Raw genomic sequence first — 22,609 nt, forward strand, 5'->3', positions numbered from 1 at the left:
TGCAGTCCTTGTCCTCTGTCCAGCTGCTGTGCAGAGGTTTTTGTTAATGCACAGTGTTGATCCCTCTGGAACTGACTAGCCAAATGAACACTCTGCCTTCACTTGCACTTAATCTCATTTGAGCACCATCTGGTGGCCTGAAAATATAATTTCTATGGATGTGTCTCTTTTTCAGTGCCATGCCTGAAATTAAGTGATGGTTAAATAGGAGCCTGGCAGAGTAACGTTTTTAATGGTGTAATTGACACAGTAGCATTGATGTTGCACATAATGTTGCCCAAGATGCTAAAAGTAAAGATTACAGTCTAAATGGCATTCTGTGGTTCTTTATAAGTTCTTGGGACCTTAGTGTTTTCTTAAAAAAATTTGTTAACTTACAAAGCACCAATGCTTGCTTATTTATTAAAATAGATTGCATTTTTTTTCACAGCCTGAGTTGTGATTTAAGAAGAGCTTCTGTATCTGAAAACCTACTGTGTGTAGCTATTACTTCTAGGCCCAATTTCTTCATAAGTGTAGAAGGCTAGAACTTTAATTATGAAGCCTGAATGCTTTTGGTGTGTTTTGACCCACGATAATCACCAGCAGATAAAAAGTACAAATAAGTATACTATGTTGTGGCAGGTTTTACAGCTTTTGCAAAAACAAATTGTAGTCAGCTCTGCATTTTTCCTGGGCTTGTCACAATACCTTTTCTGTCTTTTTTTTTTTTTTTTAATTGAAAAAACTAAAAACTTATTGTTGAATATCATTTTGTGAGTCAGCTACAGGGCAATTGGTGATCAACTTTCTGCAGAATATATTTGCTGTTTTGATTATGACAGTAATTTCTCTTCAACAGTAGTGTATAACTGGTATTTCAGAAGAAATTTTGTAAAGCTTTGTAATCAACAGAAAAAGGGGCATCCTAGCCCTATCAAGTTTTCATCCTAATTCATATGGAACAAGAGGGTTTGCTATGCTAAATAGTTTTCTGTCTTTTCAGAAATCTTTCTGCATAAATTGCCTATGAATATTTGCAAAGCTGGACACTCTGAAGCTACCATTCAGTTTCACTTCGCATTTGTTTATGGAGCATTTGTGATAAGTGTGTTTGGAAGAAAGTGCTTATGGACTTGAATTGTTTAGTGCAAAGGAAATAATGTTCTGACTTTGTTTCCAGGTTCCACGTATGGGGACTTTTATTGGTGTGTACCTGCCCTGCTTGCAAAACATCTTGGGAGTCATCCTTTTCCTGCGTTTAACATGGATTGTGGGAACAGCTGGAGTTCTTGAGTCTTTCATCATTGTGTTCATGTGTTGTGCTTGTGTGAGTTATACTTTTCCTTTACTGTTGGCCAAATCCTCTGTTACAAGAGTACTGCTGTCTTCTAATATATGAGTAGCAGAGGAAGATTTCTCCCTAACGGTTAACTATTAGTACATTTGGGAGACATGGAATATATGTGCACTGAGTTTCGTATGTCATTCTAGCCTGTATGGAGTTTCTTTTGAGCTGATAACAGTAAGTGTTACATGGATTTTATTAAATCAGCTTTTAGCAAATATTTCATGATTTATATTGAGATTTGAACTGTTCTGCTTTTCACAACTTCAGTAGATGATATTGTCATAACAATGACACTTGGTCAATTTGTCACTACTATTTAATTGGAAGAATGAACTTCTTATTTTAAGTATATTCAGTAGACTATTCTTCCAGTTCTTTTTAAAGACTGCCTCAAACATCTAAACTTACTGAATTTTTCAGTAGAAGATTCAGTTCTTAATTTGCATGCATGTGCCTTATCAAAGACATGATCACTTTTGGTTGCTGTAGTATCTTATTTAAAAAAAAAAAGAATTCCTAGTTTCATTTGATCACTTTGTCTTGCCCCATCTTTCAAAAAACTTTCAGTATTTTAAATTTTCTCCGTTTCATCTTTCCACAGACTATGCTAACTGCAATTTCAATGAGTGCAATAGCAACAAATGGTGTAGTTCCAGGTAATGAATAATTTTATCTTAAATCAGGAATGGCCAAATGATGGAAGTTTTAAAGCAGGGATATGAAATTACTGTATCCTGAAATACCAGAAGTAATGCTTTTGTATCAAGTGCGTATTATCTTTTAACTGATTTGCAAATGACTTCTTAAGGTGAAATGCAATCTTTTAACTGGACCTTCTGGGAATTAGGAAGTGTATCACACTTCTGTCATCAATCGTTTTATTTTGCTTGAATGAAAGATAATGTTATAGTTTGACCTAGTAGAGACTTGACTTCATGAAAAGCAGATTTCTTTGCAAATTTATAAATAAGATTGCTTTTTTTTTTTTTCCTGAATTTGTCTAGACTCCATTTATAGATGTTGGAGCTAGTTATGTTGTTTTGTGCAAGAATAACAGCTGGTCTGCTGGCAGAAATCTCTTTCTATATAAGCACTCTAGGTTATGATCGTCTTCTTAAATTTGCAGGATAAATATATGAACTTGTACCTCTTCAGTTATGAAGCTGACTTTTTTTTTTGGGATGCAAAATCAGTTAGCCTTTGAAGCTCTTATCCCTTTCAGTTTCTCAACACATTAATTCATAATACTAGTGCTGAGACATTGTTATGAACTCTGAACAGTTTACCTAAGTTAAAATTCCTCACTTGAAGAGCTTCTCCAGCTTATTAAGGGGTTCCAGAACTGATGCATAAATTGTTGTGCAAAAGTAAACACTACAATTTTAGCAGAGTGTAGAATAATCACATTTTATGGATACAGCACCATAGATGAAACAATTTTCTGTTGTATGTATATTTCAAATACTTATATTTTATAATGAAAATCAGGGTCCAGATAGCTAAAATGTTCTGTTCTTTTACCTCTCATATTTTTCAAGTTCATGGTAAAGGTTTTGCTTAACATCTGAGTGTCACATGAATCTTTGAAGTTGGCAGTTCTTATGCTAGCTAGGTCTTGTTTTCACCTTTTTTTTTTTTTTTTTTGGTGTTGCCAGTTTCTTAGAGAAATGCTGCTTCTGCTGGAATATATGGAGGAGGCAGAAAGCACATATAGGAACCTAGAATTGAAAGACTCGAGCAGCAGTATCACGTCTCTTGCCGTTATATGCAACAGCATTGTGTTTAGTAAAAGGATTGGTGATGCATCATACATTTTGTGGTTATTTTCTCATTTGTTCATATTGAAAAGTAGTTTCAGATTCTGCCCTTTGGTTACAAGTGTATTTCTTACTTGCGCACTAATTTTATACAAGCGTGGTGTATGTTTATTTGAAGTAAAGCACTTCCTTTCTGGGTCTGCTCTTTCTTCCTCAGTTGTCATGAGTGGGGGAAAAACATCATGAATTTTAAGAGAATATGGAGAGGGAACCAGAGAGGAGCATGTCTTGAGGGGGTCAGGGGGAAATCGAGATAAGGAGATAAAGAGTTTGAAACTTAGAGCCTTATTGAAAGGAAAATGGTACAGTGGAAATCAGAAGGGAGGGCTTATGACTTAAAGATAGATGATGCATGTATATAGGAAATACAAGTGAGAATGGAAAGATTCTAGTATATGAGTAGACAAGAAAAGTAATCCCTACCTAACACTTTTAAGTGATACTGAAAAAAAAATGCCTCTAGTGAAAGTTGTAGTGGTTTCATGTACAGAAAAGAAAAAGAATGCATATCAGTGAGACAAGTTCTATTTTATCTGTCTCATAAGAAACTATTCTGGAAGTTTATTGTTTGATTGTGAACGGCTTGAGGTTAGAAACTAAAGATTGACTCACATTTAATTGTACCTGTATATCCTTTTCTTAATTGTTTAGCTTGTGCATTTTTTCCTCTTTTTTCTTAGTGTTTATTTTCTATTCCCCACAAAATGTACATGAGGATACTCACTGTGAAATTTATGTTCAAAGTGCCTAGTTGGTGTAAACATTGAATACAGTTTTGGTACGAACACTTCAATGGAGATGCATGCAGTAGTTTTCTTGATTATGTTGATTGAATGATTCAAATTTTTGTTCTCCACTGCTGTCCTTAATCAGAAGGGCTGGAGTAATCTTTTTTTTTGTTTGTTTTAAATTCATAGCTGGAGGCTCTTACTACATGATTTCAAGATCTTTAGGGCCAGAGTTTGGTGGAGCAGTGGGACTTTGTTTCTACTTGGGTACAACCTTTGCAGGAGCAATGTACATTCTTGGTACCATTGAAATTTTACTGGTAAGTACTAGTTTCTCTTAAGAGTAAATGTATTTAGGCTGTTTTGGGAGATTGCTGAGGAATGCGCTTGGCCTAAAATGCGTTCTAGTTTGGTAATTTTTAATGTTTTGATACTATATTTCCAGTATGGCAGTGCTTATTCCTACTCATGACTATTTGAAAAAGTTCAAAAAATTCTGATAAGCAATATAAAAATAAATTAAAGCCTGTTTGATGTAAGCTTGTTCTACTTAAAATAGTAACCAAACAGAATTCCAGCATTTGCTAATTTGTACTAGATGCGATATATCTGTTGTCACATTTTCATAGTGTGTTCTGAATACCAAATGTCCCATAAATTATGCCTGTGCTACTGTACACCTACAGAGTTGCAAGGAAAAGTATATAAATTTTAGTAAGACATACCTAAAATTCCAAAACTAAACGTATAGGACCAAGCTGGTTGTATAAATTGAACATGAAAACTAAATAGGAGATATTGAAATAAATTATGCAGAAAAGAACATCAGATCACCAAGTAGACTTTGGAAACATGCTAAGATTTAATTCAGTGATTTTTGTACCACCTTAATACTACAACTTTTGTATCAAAAATGACCAAAAAAAACCCACAAGAAATTACACAGTCCTTATTGAAATGTCACATTAAATTGCAGATTAAATCATAGTTGACAATGCCTACTTTCAGGGTCTCTGAAATGTCGTTTGGATTTAATGATGCTAAGTTAGCTATTTTAGTATAAATAATAGAGAAAGGAATGTGAAGGAATTAATTTCTTCTTTAAATTTTTGTCTGCGTTTGTTCATAGTGCACCACAGCAAACTTAAAAAAGTTTGATCCGTACATTATGCTGCTTTTTTGTTGTATGTCCTCCTCTCCGTTTGCAAACATAAATGAGCAGATGCACACAGCATTTCCTTTAGGTCACCTTAGACTTGGAATTGAAAACTGAAGATTCCATCTTGAGAGTCAAGATTTTTATTCCTTTTCAACTCTGAATGATGTCTTACTCTTTTTTTTTTTTTTTTTTTTTTTTTTCTTCTTATAATGCAAGAAGGTTTTGGTTCATTTCCTTGTGACTCTTAAGTTTTAACAAGGATGTGGATTTCATGGTATTGCCCATCCTTTGTCTTTTCAGCATCTCTTTTTTTGCATTCTTGCTGTAACTTCTCAATATATATGTTGTTTCATTTTTCCCAGGCTGTATGCTTTGAGCCCTGAATACTTAGTGAGCTGTTCAGGGGAGCTTCCACTTACTTTGTATCTACTGGAATTAATTTTCCATTTTACTGTTCTAGTTTTGAGATCATGACTATAAGATTTTTAAATCTGGCAACTACTTTATAGTAAGCAGTCAACGCACCTAGGTGCCTCTGCATTTTTGTTGGAAGAGCTGCTTACTTTAGGTAAGTGTAGCATAAATCATTTTAAGCCATGATTTTTTTTTTAAGGTCAAGGAGGACTTCTTCCAAATGAAAGTCTGTGGGCTTGACATCATATAAGCATTTCCAGGATAACTCACAGACTACAGTGCTTGACACTGCCATATGCACTAGGGAAATCTGCTGCCCAATGAAAGGTGATGGAGAACATGAAGGGCGTATCTCCTGAGGCAGGAATTAAGAATCTGTCTCGCTTCCTCCTTTTCAGACTACTGGCTTTGAAATTTCGTATTACTGTAAAGATGCTGTGGAAGACTGCCTGTCCTATCTACTATGGCTTTGCCTCATATAGGAGGGGCCAGTTAGTTATTGGTCATCATGTCAGAGACTGTGCAGATATGCACAGGAGATACTTCAGAATTCCTCCTTCTAGTTACTTACTATGACCCATGTCATAAATTCAAAAACGTATGGATTGAAATTAGAGGTAGTCCTCACTCACTGCTGCTGGCTTGTGAGATCTTTTCTATATTAACACCACCAGCACCATGCCAGATTGTGGATTGGATTTGATGCACTATTCTCCCTACTTAAGAGGCATGCTGGTTTTATGTATTGCTAGTAAACATGTATGGGGTTCAGCTATGGAATTCAAAGTAAAAAGCCTCCCAGGATGTCATATCTGGCAGACCTCAGAACAGAGCCCTGTCATAGCCGCAAGGCACAAATGTTGATTTTTTTTTTTATTTTTTTTTTTTCCCCACTTGGACATGGATTATTTGGAGGGGCAGAAATCAGGCATCTGCTTGTTGCTTTCCCCAGGAAAGGCTGTGAACAGAAGGGCAACAAAGAGCACCTTTTGGAGTGCCTCCATACAGAGCCTGATACTTGTGAAAAATCACAATGGAGAGGATTTTCTAATTACAATATGTAAATACTCTATCTGTAACCAGTTTATCATTTTGCTTTTTTGTTTTCTTTTAAGGTGATGTGATGATTTTCATCTCTTATTGCATTATAGTAAATATTAATTTGCTAGATTTAAATTTAACTTAAAATTAATTTAAAGAAAATTCTAGTAAAGAATTGCCTGTATCTGATTTTGATTCTGAACATATCAGGATAGCCTTCTGCTCAAAGTTTCTTCCTGCCTTTAGAAGTATAGTCAGTTTAGCAGCTGTTTTGAAGGAGTGGAATTGCCTCAAGCCCCAATACTTCCCTAATAGCTGAGCAGAGATTTTTTTTTTTTTTTTGTAAGGGTGTTAGAAGGAATAAAGATATCTTTATCACGTGGCATAGTACAGAAATGTCTCAGAACTATAGGTCAGAGTTTGTCTTTCCATCTGCATTTACATGCATGTAAGTCCTATAGGCTGTGCTTCCGACTTCTTTTCAGGTAGAACGCAGAACAAAATTATATGAAATAGAGATCTGTAAGAGAATCCTGTTTAAAATTATGGTAGTTTAAAATATTGATTTTACCACAAGACTAAGCTTTGCCACACTAACGTTAAATTGTGCTGTTGCAACTTCAGATTAAAAATTAAGGTAAACTTGCCATTGAACATTTTTCAAGGTACGATGTTTAAGGTATCTTTCTTGGAATTTTATGAAATGTAGTGTGGGGACTATAGTATTGAAAACATTTTTAGTTTATTATTATGCTGCTGTTTGGCTCTTCGTATTTTGTTTCAATCAGTGGAACTATTAATCAGCAAATACTTGAAATTAATCTAATGATATATCTGGTTTGCGTTCAGTGTTTGAGCTAGTTTTGTGTTTTGTTTTTTTCTTTTAATTTTTGTCAATAGTCCCCCTGCCCACGTCCTTAGTGGTTTTTCCTGTTTGGCAGTGACATGACTTTGCTGAGTGGAAACTCTTAAAGGGGAGAGAACAAGCTGGATCAAAAGCACTACCTCATTCTCAAAACTTGTTTCTCTTCATCCCCGCCTCCTCCTTCCTTTTACTTCTACGCTTTCTAAACGCCCATGTCATCTGGCTAAACTGATTTGTGAAAGAATAAAACTGATATTGTAATAGAAGCTTAGATTTTGAGGTTCAAGTAAATGATTTCTTAAAATGTTTATTATTACATGTATGATAGTTTGCTGTATCTTTTTGCAGACCTACATTTCTCCAAGTGCTGCTATATTTAAAGCAGAAGAGGTTGGTGAAGAAACAAAAGCTATGCTGAACAACATGAGAGTTTATGGAACGTGTATTATCATCCTGATGGCCATAGTAGTTTTTGTAGGAGTAAAGTATGTCAACAAACTTGCACTGGTCTTCCTTGCCTGTGTGATTCTTTCCATCATTGCTATATATGCTGGAGTTATTAAGACTGCTTTTGACCCACCTGACTTTCCGTAAGTGCGATATCTTTAAGTAGTGTGGGTTATTTAAAAAAAAAAAAAAAAAAAAAAAAAGGGGGGGGGAAAATAGCTACTGTAACCACTTTGTTTTAAGCTAAACTTCAAAATACAAGCACTTTGGCTTCAGTGGCAAGTTTTATGTGTCTTAGACATTTATGTGCTTATTTGTTATTCTGAGTTACCTAGCTGAATCTTTCTCTCACTGTTAATAAGACATGATACTCTGGAAAATGTTCTTTGGTACTTAACATTACTGACTGTTATTTCATCCATAGCTGAAGAACAGGAAGGTGAGTTTTGCTGACAGTAAATATAGCTGCTTTATCTAAAGAATTAAACTAAAAACCTATAGAATAAATTAAAACCTTCAAGAAAGCATTGTAGCTATGACCCATAATTAGGAAAGAAACATACTTTCAAACTTTCTTTGTCATGAGGAAAGTTTATAAAGAATGGTTATCTTCCAATAAATGTTGTTGTTCACATTTTGAACAGTCTGCCTCAAAATGAGAAACTCAAGTGTGGTTTTATATTATGGTAAAGCTGATCTGGTGGTAAGCTGGTCACCAAAAAGACCAAATTCCACTTAGCTGGTTGGTTAGATTGACATCACTAACCTGTTAGGCTTAGCCATTGTATAGATGGTAAAGTAACTTACCTCATCATCTCCCAGTTGAATCAAACTGGAAGAAGTTTCCATGAGTTGAGTCAACTCACCTTGCTGCTATAGGGTCAGCAAGTCTACAGCAATTAAAAAGAAAAATGAACAAGGCAAGTGGCAAGATGGTCTTTTTAGGAGTAGCTTTCTGTTAAGTCTGCTTGGCTTCCATGTGATGCCATACCCTGAAGCTGTACTTGTGTTCTGTATTCTTCCTGAGGCATCTATTCTTAATTGCTATCAGAAGTAGGATATTACACTAGGTCAATATTCTACTTGGCTTTGTATGCTTGTTCTAATACCAAGTGGTATATTTTTACTGTTTGTTATCAGCTTCTTAACTGAGCTCCTTCAGATGTATTAGATGTGTACTAAGTGTTCTTTGACTTACCTGTGTAACACATGTTTTATTTGATGTTCCTTCTTTGTCTTCATAGATATTATATATCACTTCATTATTAAGCAAGCCTGGAATAGATATCTCCTAGATGTATTTTGTGTAGCTTAACAAAGAAATGTTCCTAGATCCTTAATATTCTTTGCTGTTAGGAATTTGCTTTTTGCAGACTGTTCTGAGTTTTCTAATTTTCTTTCATTTTCTTTCATTTCTGAGTGTTTTAATTGCTTCCTGTTATGTGATTCTTTAATCTGTACTCCTACCAGTGTTTTTTGAATTTTGCCATTTGACTGTCCTGGCTTATTTCCTACCTTTTGGATTTTAGTATTTTTGAGGGCCATCTGAAATATTTATTTGCTAGAAAAGGGTATGACATACTTGCTTAATCTTACTTTTGTATGTTCTTGGTCAGGCTTATCGTTGCACTAAGTATTACTTAATTTCACTTTTTTCATGATCTCTGTTATTTAGCAGCCCAGCTGCTTGAGTTGATTTTCCAAAGAATAAATCAGAAGGCGAAATAGCTATTAATACCTTAAAGTGAAAATGTTTGATTGTTGTTTCAAAGATTATTGCTGATAGTTTTATATGCAGAGATTATATACTCTTTTAGTAGATGTAGTATAGGCCATAAGATAAGTACTATAAGTAATGGATTTCTGAAGAAGTCTAATTGACCAAAAAATGGTTTAATGTACAACATTATATTGAAGGATCACTGGTTTTTTTTTTGTTTATAGTATCTGTCTCCTTGGAAACCGTACATTGTCAAAACGCAGCTTTGATGTCTGTGCCAAATTTACTGAAAGCAATAATGAAACAAAGACTACAACTTTGTGGCGCCTATTCTGTGATAGTGCTTTGCTTAATGCTACATGCGATGACTACTTTAGTCTCAATAATGTAACAGAAATTCAAGGGATTCCAGGAATAATGAGTGGAGTCCTAACTGGTAAGTTGGAAAGCAATGATTTAAAATTTTTCAGACACTATTAATTTGACCTGTAGCTGTTCAGTAATGTGGTGGTCTAGCCTTTAGCTCTTTCTTTAGCTCTGATCTGTTTCTGTGAAAGATTACTACTTGTACCTTCCTCCTGTGAAGTTTCCATCTGGTTTTAGAAGCTTAGTATCAAATGCTTTAATTTTGGGGGGTCACTGGAGTTTTATAGGCACTCTTTCAAAATCCATTGTTCTAACAAAAAAAAGGTAGGAAAGTGTTTGTCACAGCTCAACTTATTTTTGTTTTTTAAAGTGTTTAGCTCTTTTGTATGCCAAATACACTTATTGAAATAAGCTGCTCATTAATACATTCTCAAACTGTCCTGAGGGAGAACTTGTTTCCAACTTACAGGGGATGTGTTGATGAATGAAGTCCTGTGGCTTGTCCAATGTGATACATCAAATTAGCGATGGATTAGGAGAAAAGCAGTCTTTCTAGCTTCCAGTCCAGCATTTGGGCAGGAGATGTTTTATGAAATGTATTGATTTTCTTCTGTTTACATTCCTGTACAGTTGCAGCAGCAGCTTGCAATTCCAATTGCATGGGGTCATAAGATTCATTTTGAGCACATAGTGGATTGTATTGTATACAAACAATGAATGTTTCTGGGGATGAAATGGATGTTCTGATACCTCTCCCCTGCTTCCCCTTAAAATAAGGTTTGACATATAAATATGCACCTCTACATAGGGACACTAGGCAATCACTACTGCCATAGTAATTCAGTTTACAATATCAAATATAAAGTGTACAAATACATAGAAAGATACTAAATGAAGCATAGGCTTCTCTGAATCTGAATTTGTATGTTTAAAAAAAAATCGCTCAATTTCCTTGATGAAAAACAAAATTTTCTTTGATTGAAGTGTTCGTTACAAGAAATGTGAGTTAGGGTTTGTTCCATGCATTTTATAACTCACCACATGCATGACTACATCTTTTCTTGAATATTCTTACATTTCCTGTCCCAGCTCAGAAGACAACTGTATGTTCTAATTTTTTGCTACAGTCTAAGCTTTAAAATTGCTGGTTTGCTTTTGGAGGTTTCAGGCTGAGTACTAGTATTTCTTTGGGAAAAACATGCTTTGGTTCTGTTCACTGATTAACATTTCTTTAAACTAGCACTACTGTATAAAAGTGCATTTCACTATTCTACTGTCACGTAATGCTAAGATCTCCTAACAACCATTGAACGCCTGCTGAAAGCTCAGTGTGAGGGATACACCTTCCAGTGTTCATTGCTTGATGCTTACCTATAGTGAATTTCATTAATTGCATTCTGTTCAATCAGTGAGTCTGATACGTTTTTTCTGTAGTTCTCTGCAGTTGTTTTTGCTTCTACAGCTTTGAAAAACTGACTATTACTAGTAAGCTTTCTCATCTTGCTACTAGCTCCTTCTTCCAGGCTGTTTGAGTGTACTGGAAAGCACTGGTTACTATTGATTGCTATTGATTATTGTGGAACTTACTGGTTGCTTTCCTGCATTATAAAACTGTTTTCTATCTTTGAACCATTTTTTGTCCATGTCAATTTTCCTTTTATCCCATGGCTATTATAGATTTCTTGGGTGAGAAATCTCCCAAAAATGTGAGAAATCCAGGTGGACTAAATTAAGTGGATTGCCTTCATTTGTTTTCCATCAAGGAACTTGAATACTTTTGACAACTTTCTTCTACAAAAGCTGTACTGAGACTTCCCCAGTTCCTCAAAACTGAAGAAGAAACTGTGGATAGATGTTGGTTTTGTCAGAATTCAAAAGATAACACCCATGTGTTTACTGCTTCTATCTGTTGCTAATGATGCTATCAACTGTTCATGTGCAGATGCTATTTGCGAGCATTTAGTTTTCTGATCTCTCTGAAACCCTCTTTAAGAGTTGGCCTCATGTTTCAGTCCTTAGGTTGATTTCAGGTAAACTCGTAGTTATCACCTCGGGTCTTTCTGTATTCTTGGAGGTTTCAGGCTGAATACTAATTTTTCTGCTTTTGGAAAAATATGCTGTAGTTCTGTTCACTGATTAACAACTAGCAGTACTGTATAAAAGTGCATTTCACTATCCTAGTGGCACATAATGCTAAGACTAAGTGAATCATCTGTCCTGCTTGCCAAGTATGAGCATGCATTCTGATAGCTAATGTAAGCTTGAACTTGACTGACAAAGATTTTTTTCAAGGACGATTTTCCTCCACTGATGGAATATGGGCTGCTTTGTGTGAAGACTTTGCAGCTGCAGACTGTACACTTAAGTTTCTTGAGCTGTGGCTGGTAATACTCAGATATCATGCCTTGGTGTCTCAGGAAGTCTGTGCTAAGTTCTCACACAATTTACTGGACGCTTATATGCAGGAAGTATGCATCTCTTAGCACAACATATATGGAAGGTGTATAACAATAATAAGTCATTCTACAAATAGCTGACTAAATGTGCTCATGAATGTGGCCCTAACAATAATGAAACTATTCTGGAAATAGCTTTCATCCACATCATTCTGCTTCATGGTAGCATGTTGTTGGGTTAGATACATTGTACCAGGTCTTCTTGGTGTCCCTAAATGTTGCTAGTTTAGCCTCAGCAACTCATGAATGGTCCTAGTAGGAAAACCTACCTCCTCACAAATGCTTGGAATCTTCTGAAAAGTGGCCTCTTTTCCTCACCCTAACTTTCAAGTCCACTTGGATAATCACTTTTGGGAAAGTAAGCATAGGAAATTACTGTACCTAAGCTCTGTGTAACATCTTGCAAAAGGGGAAAGTGATTTCTATTTTACAAAATCTCTAAGCTGATTTTACCCACTCATGCTGGCATGTACAGTTCCCTAATTAGTTATATGCATTGGAGTGCTCAGGCCATTGTTGCTTCTGTGTCATACTGAATAAAGGACAATGGCTATTGTGTCCTCATTAAGTATTTAGTGCTTCTCATTGGCAATGATTTTTTTGGACTTCCTTTTATGCTCCATAGGAAGTGGATGCTGATTTGGAGAGCTTGCCTTGTTTTATGTCACCCCTCAAATCTTTGCTAAAATTACTGAAATTTGCAATTCTCTCGTTTCCTTGACGTTTTTTTTGTGTATGGCTTTGGTGTTCTCTAGACCAGTTTGTTGTTCTCTAGACCAGTTTGGTGTCCCTCTTCATATGGATGAACTAACACACATAGCATTCTGTAGCAATTAATGTTTACTTTCCTTTTATTCTTTGTTGTCTTGAAGCATACATTTCTCATGTATGCTTCCATACATGCTTACTGATTGTAAGATTTATATTACAAATCTGGATATGGATACCCATCTTTAGCCACTAACAGAGATTCAGAGTCATTCTCCTGTTGTGCTCAAGATTATCTTTTGCTATTGTGAAGGCTGTACTTACGGGAATCAAGTCGTACTGGGTGGCTGAAAATTGGCTAACAGATGCATCATCCTGGGAGTCCATGGGAATTGTTTTTCTGTGGTGTAAAATCCTTTGGCTCTTTGACCAAGCAGGAGAGTATTTACTTCATTTCCTCACAGGTGATAAGACAACTCATCTCATTTTTAAATAAGAATCAATGTTGAATGTTCTCACCATCTTGTCAAGGGGCACAACCAGCGTTTCCACAAATGTAAGCTCTCAAATGCTACTGGTTCTTTGACCTGCCAGTTTTCATAGAACAAGCATCCTTAGTTTGTTGGGGAATTTGAGTCACAGTCTGCTGTTTTTTTGCTTATCAGTTCTCTTCTGGAGTCGGGTTACTCTGCTTTTATCACTGTATGGAATAGCTTTGCCATGAACAGTGGAGACCAGCCCCATGAGCTGTTGTCCAGGATTGTTCTGTACAGCAAGCCTCAGAACTCAAGTTACTGCTAAGTAGCTTTTTTTTTTTGACCTGCTCCTCAAAATATAAGCACAAGAAATATGAATACATGCTGAGAGTTGTCTGAACCTGGAGATAAGTTTCCTTATTTTTTCACAATACATCTTTGATAATAGATCCATATGTCTGTGATAGCCCTCTTATCTTCGTGGGCCTCCTCTGGACTGGCTCCAACAGGTCCGTGTCCTCCTTATGTTGGGGTCTGGCTCCAGAGCTGGATGTGGTGCTCCAGGTGGGAAGAGAAAGGAAGAGAAAAATCTTGTATGACACTTCACATGCACTATTGCATTACTCCTGGCATACAGTGCGACCAGTTACAATTGGTATTGATTGTATTGCTGCTACATTGTTGGATTTATAAGGAAATGTTGGGAAATGTCATGATTTTTGTGTAAGAAAAGTCATCTGATGCTTAAGATTGTCACTGCTTAATATCCTAAAACAGAGATGACGCTGGCTCTTGTTTTTTTTGTAGAAAATTTGTGGAGTACCTATTCAGAAAAAGGATCAATAGTTGAGAAAAAAGATCAGCCATCAGTTGCTGGATCAGAAGAGACTAAAATTGGTGGACTCCCTTATGTTTTTACAGACATCATGACCTACTTCACAATGCTTGTAGGGATTTATTTCCCATCTGTGACAGGTAGATACAACTATTTTTCTTGAGTGAGGATGTCTACTTATAGCTGAAAAAAAGATTATTTTTTGTGTGTGAATGCTTATTGATGACACATGATATTTCTGGTCTCAGTGTCCAAGTTCTATGTATCTAAAACTTGCTGGTGCTAGAGAGACATAGCTGGCTGCTAGTGATTTTAGGGGGTTATAGGACTTAAGCTGATTCCTTAAGTGCTGTTTTCTTTGTCTGGAAAGAAGACAAAAGCTCCATGTGTTACTAAATGCTTATTCAAAATAAGATGCATACTTTTATAGTATTTTAATCTTCAAATGCATGAAAGAACAAGATTTTTTTCAGGTATTCAGGCTGTGAACTGCCTGTGATTTGTTTAAATGTCCAATATTTTTTTTGCAGCTGTAACAAGCAGAGATTATTTTTTTTTGTCAGTTTAAAGGTTAGATTAGTTGCATATCATTTTCCTTGGTCACATTTGACTGAAATAACAAAATACATTTGTGTTCAAAAGTCCCAGCTCAAGCAACTATAATATTAAGTAACAAAACAGAACTCTGACATGAAGTTGCAGCAGTGTTTACTAGTAGAATACCAGGTGGATGTGTCTCTTTGTATTCTTGTCTTCCACTGTTCCTGTTTCTCTACTTCAGGCTCTTTTATCAACATCTCATAAAATCTGAACCTGTGGTTAGGATTTTGTTGCATGGAGTTTGACAATGTTTTTTTACTGGAATGTCTTGACCTTAGCTTCCACACTTTTGCCTCCAACAGTGGTCACGGCAGTTCTAGGAAAGACGACAGAATTAGTCAGTTACTGTATGATTTTTCCCTCCTGTCTCAGTATGTGGAAGGAAATATTTTTGTTCTCACATTAGATTCAAACAGGGATGTGTATATGTGATTTCCTAACCATTATGTGCTTCTGCCTGCTCCTTTCTTTTTTGTTTATGTATTTTTATTATTTAGCTTATTGATTTGCTTGCGTATCTTATTGTGTATGGTCTGTTTAGTAGGAAGTTGGTCCATTTTGTCACACTGGCTAAAATTGCTAAATCCACATTAGTTTATAACATCCATCTCCATCATTTTGCTACTTCTGTGTATTTCCCCATTTTAAAACCTATTCTGAAGTTAATTTGAAAAAAATGTTTTTCAATTTTTTATTTCTCTTTCCTGAGCTTTCTGGAATTTGTTCAATCAACAATGGGTGGTAACACAAATTTCTGAATAAAATTAAGGTATAAATTGAGTATTTGTGTAGGATTATAATACATTTCTGTAGCTTGCTCCATTGGTAACGATGTGTTAAATCCAGCTGAAAATTAAATGTTTCTATTCTATTAGTTATTTACATGGAGCTAGTATGTATTGTTTTTATAACATAAAAATTGGTCTCTTTTTAAGGCATTATGGCAGGTTCTAACAGGTCTGGAGATCTTAAGGATGCTCAGAAATCTATTCCTACAGGAACAATTTTGGCCATTTCAACTACATCTTTTATTTGTATCCTTTGTGCCGTGACTTGTTCTCTAGTGCACGTTCTGTAGGTATAACAATATAGTTCTTTTAATCTAAAAGTCATGGGATTTGCCTGAGTATAAAATGAATTAAATCAAACTGAAAATAAATATTTAATAACTGTCTAAAATATAAATGTTATTTTAATCTCAAATTTTATTTGTATAAATAAATATTTTTATTCTACTGGTGCTTCATAATTCCAACATATAATTGATGTTTTTAGTTAAGTGATGTAGAGGTTTTTAGCATTATGGTACATTGCTTTGTTGTTATACTTGGTATAACAAGTGAAAATGTTAAAGCAAACTTCTAGCAGCAAAAATAGTTAGTCCTTCAATATCTAGAAGACATAAATGCTTATTTGTATGAGAAAATATATGTTCTATTGCATGATGTATGAACTGGCTACTCCCAATACTTCACAGATCAACTGTGCATCAAATGCAGTTGTAGAGAACATAAACTAAAAAGTTGTAGCAGGGAAGTGCTAAAAAAAAAGCAATCGGAAAACAGCCAGAACAAACAAAACAACAAACCCACACACACGCTTCATTGTCATGGATGCTTTCATTTCATCACGGGGTGAAAAATGTGTTTTCTCTCCCTATGTATATGATTATTTATAGTGTAATTTTCCTTCAGTCTCAGTAATAGATCTGTCCTGTATAGTGTTGTTTGGTGCCTGTATAGAAGGTGTGATATTAAGAGATAAGTAAGTCATATTCAACTTCTAATTTTACAGGGAGTATGTATGACTGTGGGTTATGTTAATAGGACTTATTGATGGGTCTTCTGGGAAATATCTGATTTATTTTTTTTTTTTTTTTTGCTTAGGAAACACTGGAGGGAAAGTCTATCAGTTAAACTGAGATGGCTGCACAAAGAGGTCAGGTTATGAGGCTGTTTCCCTTCAAGAAGTAGAAGCAGAATCTAAGATTAATGTTTGAAGTGAAACTGTCCCTAATAATGTGTTCTTGAGAAAGAAAACCATAGGTAGTATTTGTGCAGCTGATAGGTGGGGATAAGGGGAGTGTTAGTACTTTGGGAGAAGTAATATGCTCCTGAGGAACAAAGACAGAAAAAGATTTTTGACAGTTATGTGACAAGGAGAGTTCATGAGACACTGCAGTGTACAAGCAGGCCTTAATTTCCACTGGATGTATGACTTTTTTGCTTTTAAAATATCAGTTGTAGATCAGGAGTTGTGTCGGTTTTCACCCATGTAATTGTCTGAGGATATTTGAGGCACAATATGAAGCATGAAAGGAATAAATGTGATCAAGATAAGAACCTCCAGATTTTGATAAATTTTTCCCTTAGAGAAGTTGAGTTGACCAAAAGTTTCATATTTGTTTCCTTCTTGGTGCCCATTTTTCTTTTCTAAGGCCTAAGTTTCCTTCTGGTGATGAAGCAGTTAATTCTGTGAAGTTTGCTAAGGTCCTGATAACTGCTGCATGTCTGCTTAGAGGCTGCTCTTATAATGAATCAATAGGTTTTCTTTAAAACGGAAGAATAAAGAGAAATTGGTTGGTTGAGAAATCCTATAGTACATACTGTGATACGGTGTTTATTGTTGAAAAGTGCTATTGTCTAAAAAGATTGAAATGTGGGTATTGAAACTGTAGTAAAAGTTATTTTAATGCTTACTGACTTTTTTCTTTTTTCCCCTTCCCTAAGGTTTGGAGAAGCAGTTAATGGAAATCTTGTGGTTGGTACACTGGCATGGCCTTCTCCATGGGTTATTGTGATTGGTTCATTCTTTTCAACATGTGGGGCTGGTCTTCAGAGTCTCACTGGTGCACCCCGTCTGTTGCAGGCCATTGCAAGAGATGGAATTGTACCATTTATTCAAGTGAGATTTTTTTTTTTCTTTACAGTACTTCAAATACAGCTTATATTTTGACCAAAATAAAAATAAAATAAAGCATTATTTCTGCTATTCCTGTAGAACTGTGAGGAAAAGATTTGGAGCTCAGTTCTAATTGTGTACAATAATAGATCAAGCTATTGTAGGACAAAGTTTGAACTTGGATATTTCTGTGGAATGCAATCGAGTTATTTTTGTTCTTACACATAAAAATTAGTGGTTCAAAACTGAGAATGTAAGTCTTCTATAAAAGGAAATAAATGAACTGAGAAGCAACTAACAACCGAACTTCTTGACTGCAGGCTGTGTTTACAAATTGTATTTGTGAACAGAGTTGATTTAATCTCACCATGGAACTACATGATACTTCTTGTATCATAGAGATGCAATTCTAATTTTTATTAATTTTGTAAGCTAAATTAAGTTAATAAAGATGTAATATTAGAATTCTATCCCATGACTCTAAACATTAAGACTGTTCTGACATCCCTGTGCATGTTTTTAAAATAAATAAATCATTTTTTTTCTCAAAGGAAGTGAGTAAGGGAGCTGGCAAGCAGAAGAGAAGAGAACTTTTCCTGAACTATGAATATTTTGGGAACGGAGTTAGGGGGCAGTTGTCAAATGCACAACACAGAAAGAAATTGCAGATAGCACAGATGCTGAAGATAGCTAGGGCTGATATTAGGAGAATATGCTGTTCTGTATGGAGAAAGTCCAGAGAATGATTTGGACCCCCCCCCCTTTTTTTTTTTTTTTTTAAATATCTCTTTGGGATTTTGATTCCTAAGTTATGTGACCAAACTTACGTTGGGGTAAAGCAGGGAATACTCACACTTACCTCTGGAGTCTTGATCAGATGTGTGCTCTAGGTCACTGTCTCACATCTGAAGTTGTGAGTTGTCTCACATCTAGTATATTAAAAATGGGCAATAACTTTTGGTGAATAACTTTAAACTCTATTCAGAGATATCTATAATCAGTGAGGGCTAGGTATAGAATAACACCAGCTTGGTTAGGTTCCTGAGTTTGGGGAAAGCCTACAGTGAGTCAACACATGGATATGTGAATCGAGGAGAAAATTCCTCAGCTAGGATGTGCCTAGGACTATTATGAATGATGGGTTAGCTGGGAGAATTTGAGTGGGGTTGGGGAGGAAACATCTGAGGAGGAGGGAGGCATGCAGAATATGTAGTAAAGGGGAAATAAGAAAGGAAAGGACTTGTGTGAAGAGGGGGAAGGAGTGCAGAGGGTTAGAGGAGATGGATGGAAAAGCTGAGAAGCAAAGCGAAATGGAAGAGGTAATGCTAGTAGCTTTGTGGGGGTGGATTCTCTTTTGTGTGTTGTGGGTTTTTTTGTTGTTGTCTGTTTTGTTTTTTTTTTTCTTTTTTAAAGGCAGATCATAGTGCTGTTGCCAGCTTTTTTCTCAGTCTTTAATCACTTTGTTCCATTCCACTGCTGCTGCTTCCCTGGTCTGTCTGCTAGTGCCTAGACTCGGTAGGGTTATATCCGTGATATTTGCTCTTAAGTCCTTCTCTTCTCTTGGCCTGGAGGGGAGAATGGTCACTGGAAATGTACGCTAGTATTGCTGCTAGGAGCAGGAGCCAGAAGGGTTAATGAATCAAGAAGTAAACCAGTTAAAAAGACAGCAGCTGCCACTTCTGCAGCCCCTTTGCTGCCTGACTGTTTTGCCAGCAGCACTTGCAGCAGTGCAACTGCTGCGTCTCCAATTCTTCTGGCTTGAGCTTCTCTGCACCTACAGTGTTGGCATCTTGTTCATTGAGAAAGTTATACCACGATTCCTTTGGTTTAGGAGCATCTTTTCCACCGGGGTGGAGAAAGATGCTGAGGATGTATAAGAATATCAAATGTGCTGCTGCTTTTTCACAGTGGAGAGCAGTGACTTGAACAACCCGTACCTGTAAATGGAAGTAAATATACTAAGTGTGCTGGGGTGAGGGGACAGAATCATAGTGGAGTTTGACTTGTGTGTGGGAAGGGGTTGTAACGCAATAAACTGTAAATGCTAGGTTGCGTTGAGAGAGACAAACAAAAAACTTTGCTTTTGTCTCAAGTAAAAAATTAGGTATTCGGAATCCTACAGTCACCCTCTTATTGGGGCTAGATCTGAAAGGAGTGAAGAATCGTGGAGAAAAAAAATTACATGGTTTGGGAAGTGAGGGAAAGGGAATGCAGAAGAAAAGTAGGATGTTTGAAGAGGGATTTGAGACTTGAAAAGTGATTGCAGTTGTGGAGTGATATAGCTGCTGCATGGACAATCAAGGAGATGAATGCAAGGAGATTAATATAGGGGTGAGAGTATGACATATTTAAGAAAAAAACAAAAGACTTGAAACATGAGCAGAAAAAATGGCATTTTAATACAAGAGAGGGAAGATCGTTGGATGACAAGAAGCTAAGGGAAGAAGACAGTATGGAGAATGAGCGAGGGGAAGGACCTAGACATTTGGAAAGGAAGCCATTATGGCAAACGGGAGTGAAGGTTTACTCTTTATAATTGTATGGAGGAGATTAAATATGAGTGGAACTTCAGGTGAGGCATTTTGCCATCTACCACCGGTATAACTCAATAGAATTATTCCCAAAGGAAAATACCACATGCAAAACGATTTTTGGTGGAGCTCTGTGCAGGACCATAGGCTTAGCTAAGTGCTCTTTAAAGACTGACATTTATGTTCACAAGTACTGAGTTGATGCCTATTTTGTATGTTACAAGAAATACTGCCCTCAACTATATTATCTTTTTATAGACTAAGCATAAATCTCTGATGCATGTTGACTTGAAATGCAGTTCCACAGCAACTGCAATAGTACTTTAATATTATGTAGTCATTGCCTATTTCAGTAAGCACTTTTCTCATCGGAAATTTTGTTTGTAGCTTTTTGTAGTATAGATGGCTTCATTTTTCCTTTGTAACTAGTGACTGGTTTTGGTTCCAGTTAGAGTTAGTTTGCAATCTGTGCCGTATTTCATAACTGCATGATGACCAGCTTTCCCTAATCTTATTGTTTACTTGAATTGGACTAGGTATTTGGTCACGGAAAAGCAAATGGAGAACCGACTTGGGCTCTGCTCCTCACTGCTTGTATTTGTGAAATAGGAATTTTGATAGCCTCATTGGACAGTGTAGCACCAATTCTTTCAATGTGAGTATGAATGTGGTGTTTTGTGGTCTTAAGTTAAATAGTGTTATTTTTTAAAATTACCTAGGTAATGATTTTTCTTTTTGAAATAATACATGGTAGACTTTGTCTTCTAACAAATTTTATTCTTGTTTGAATTCTGAAGATAATTGAAATGACAAATGTTTTGGCTGGAACTAATTTCTAGGCAGAAAAGACCTTTTCCATGACAAAGTTCTTGAATGCTAGTAATAAAATAATTAACTTTTAAAAACTTAAGCAGGAATTTTTATTTTAAACTCAAGTGCATCTAGCTCTTTAGCTCAAGTGTATCTGAGACAGACAAAACAATTTAATATTTTTTGGTATGAACTAACTTTCATGTCACTTACTGACATTGCCTTGGAAGTTTATCCCATGTGTTATGGGTTGATCCCAGTAGGCAGCTCAGTCCCATACATCTGCTCACTAACTGCCCCCAAGGTCCCCCCTGTGTGTTGGGGGAGAGAATCAGATGGGTAAAAGTGAGAAAACTTGTGGGTTGAGATAAAGACATTTTAACAGGTAAGGCAGAAGGTCTGCACACAAGCAAAACGAAATAAGGAATTCATTCACTATCAATTGGCAGATGTTTATCAATTCCCAGGAATGCAGGGTTTCAGTATGCATAACTGTTACTTGGGAAAACAAACACCTTTAAGTCCAGTTCCCCCCCTTTCTTTCTTCTTTTCCTGAGCTATGTTTGATGTCATACAGTATTGAATATCCCTTTGGTCAGTTGTGGTCAGCTGTGCCAGCTGTGTCTCCTCCCCAAGTCTATTTGCTGGTGGGGCAGCAAGAAAGACAGAAAAGGCCTTGGTGCTGTGTAAGCAGCGCTCAGCAACCGTTTAAACATACCTGTGTTACAAATCTAGAACATAGTACCATATGAGCTATTATGAACTACTAACCCTATTCCTGCCCAAACCAGTACACCATGATTGTCAGTTGGCTACTACACTTTCTCTGAAATCTTTGAGGCTCTATATTATGCTAATACTGTGTTTTGAGGCCAAATATGCTACAGGTATTAATTTAGTCTATGTCTTGTCTTCTGTTGGCCACTGTGAACACAGTGTACAAGTTCCTATGCTTTCTTGGATTGTGTTCAGCCATTTCATGCAAATTTGTCTAGTTAATTTCCTGTTGGAAAACGTTCTCTTTTTGGTTTGTCTTAACAGGTTTTTCCTTATGTGCTATATGTTTGTAAATCTGGCTTGTGCAGTTCAGACGCTTTTACGGACTCCCAACTGGAGACCTCGTTTCAAGTATTACCACTGGTAGGGAATATTCCTTTATTCAGAAGAGTTAAAACTAATTACACAGCCCTAATTTTTTTATTTTCTTGCAATAATAAAGCAAATCTCATTTCTGACTTAAATGAGCTATAAGATGATTCATGCACTGAATATTCTAACAGCCAACTCTACTAACATAGCCAAATCTACTAAATGAAAACAAATGTTGCTAAGTCAAACATGAAAGTGCAGCTGTTGTTCTTTTAGACAAATTACGTTTAGATTCATGTCCTCATAACAGGTAGAA

General features: G+C 36.1%; 1 protein-coding gene across 1 annotated transcript in view; it reads left to right on the forward strand.

Moving 5' to 3' along the window:
- Positions 1-22,609, forward strand: part of SLC12A7 (solute carrier family 12 (potassium/chloride transporter), member 7) — a 50,148-nt gene that overhangs the window by 5,497 nt on the left and 22,042 nt on the right. The window contains exons 4-14 of the mRNA XM_009895056.1: positions 1,163-1,309; positions 1,932-1,986; positions 4,065-4,195; positions 7,703-7,944; positions 9,746-9,957; positions 14,335-14,502; positions 15,898-15,996; positions 16,669-16,726; positions 17,692-17,866; positions 20,931-21,049; positions 22,246-22,344. Coding sequence (XP_009893358.1) covers positions 1,163-1,309; positions 1,932-1,986; positions 4,065-4,195; positions 7,703-7,944; positions 9,746-9,957; positions 14,335-14,502; positions 15,898-15,996; positions 16,669-16,726; positions 17,692-17,866; positions 20,931-21,049; positions 22,246-22,344 — 1,505 coding nt within the window. The remainder of the gene's footprint in view (positions 1-1,162; positions 1,310-1,931; positions 1,987-4,064; positions 4,196-7,702; positions 7,945-9,745; positions 9,958-14,334; positions 14,503-15,897; positions 15,997-16,668; positions 16,727-17,691; positions 17,867-20,930; positions 21,050-22,245; positions 22,345-22,609) is intronic.

The sequence above is a fragment of the Charadrius vociferus genome, unplaced genomic scaffold, assembly GCF_000708025.1.
Source record: "Charadrius vociferus isolate BGI_N301 unplaced genomic scaffold, ASM70802v2 scaffold101, whole genome shotgun sequence".
Lineage (NCBI taxonomy): Eukaryota > Metazoa > Chordata > Aves > Charadriiformes > Charadriidae > Charadrius > Charadrius vociferus.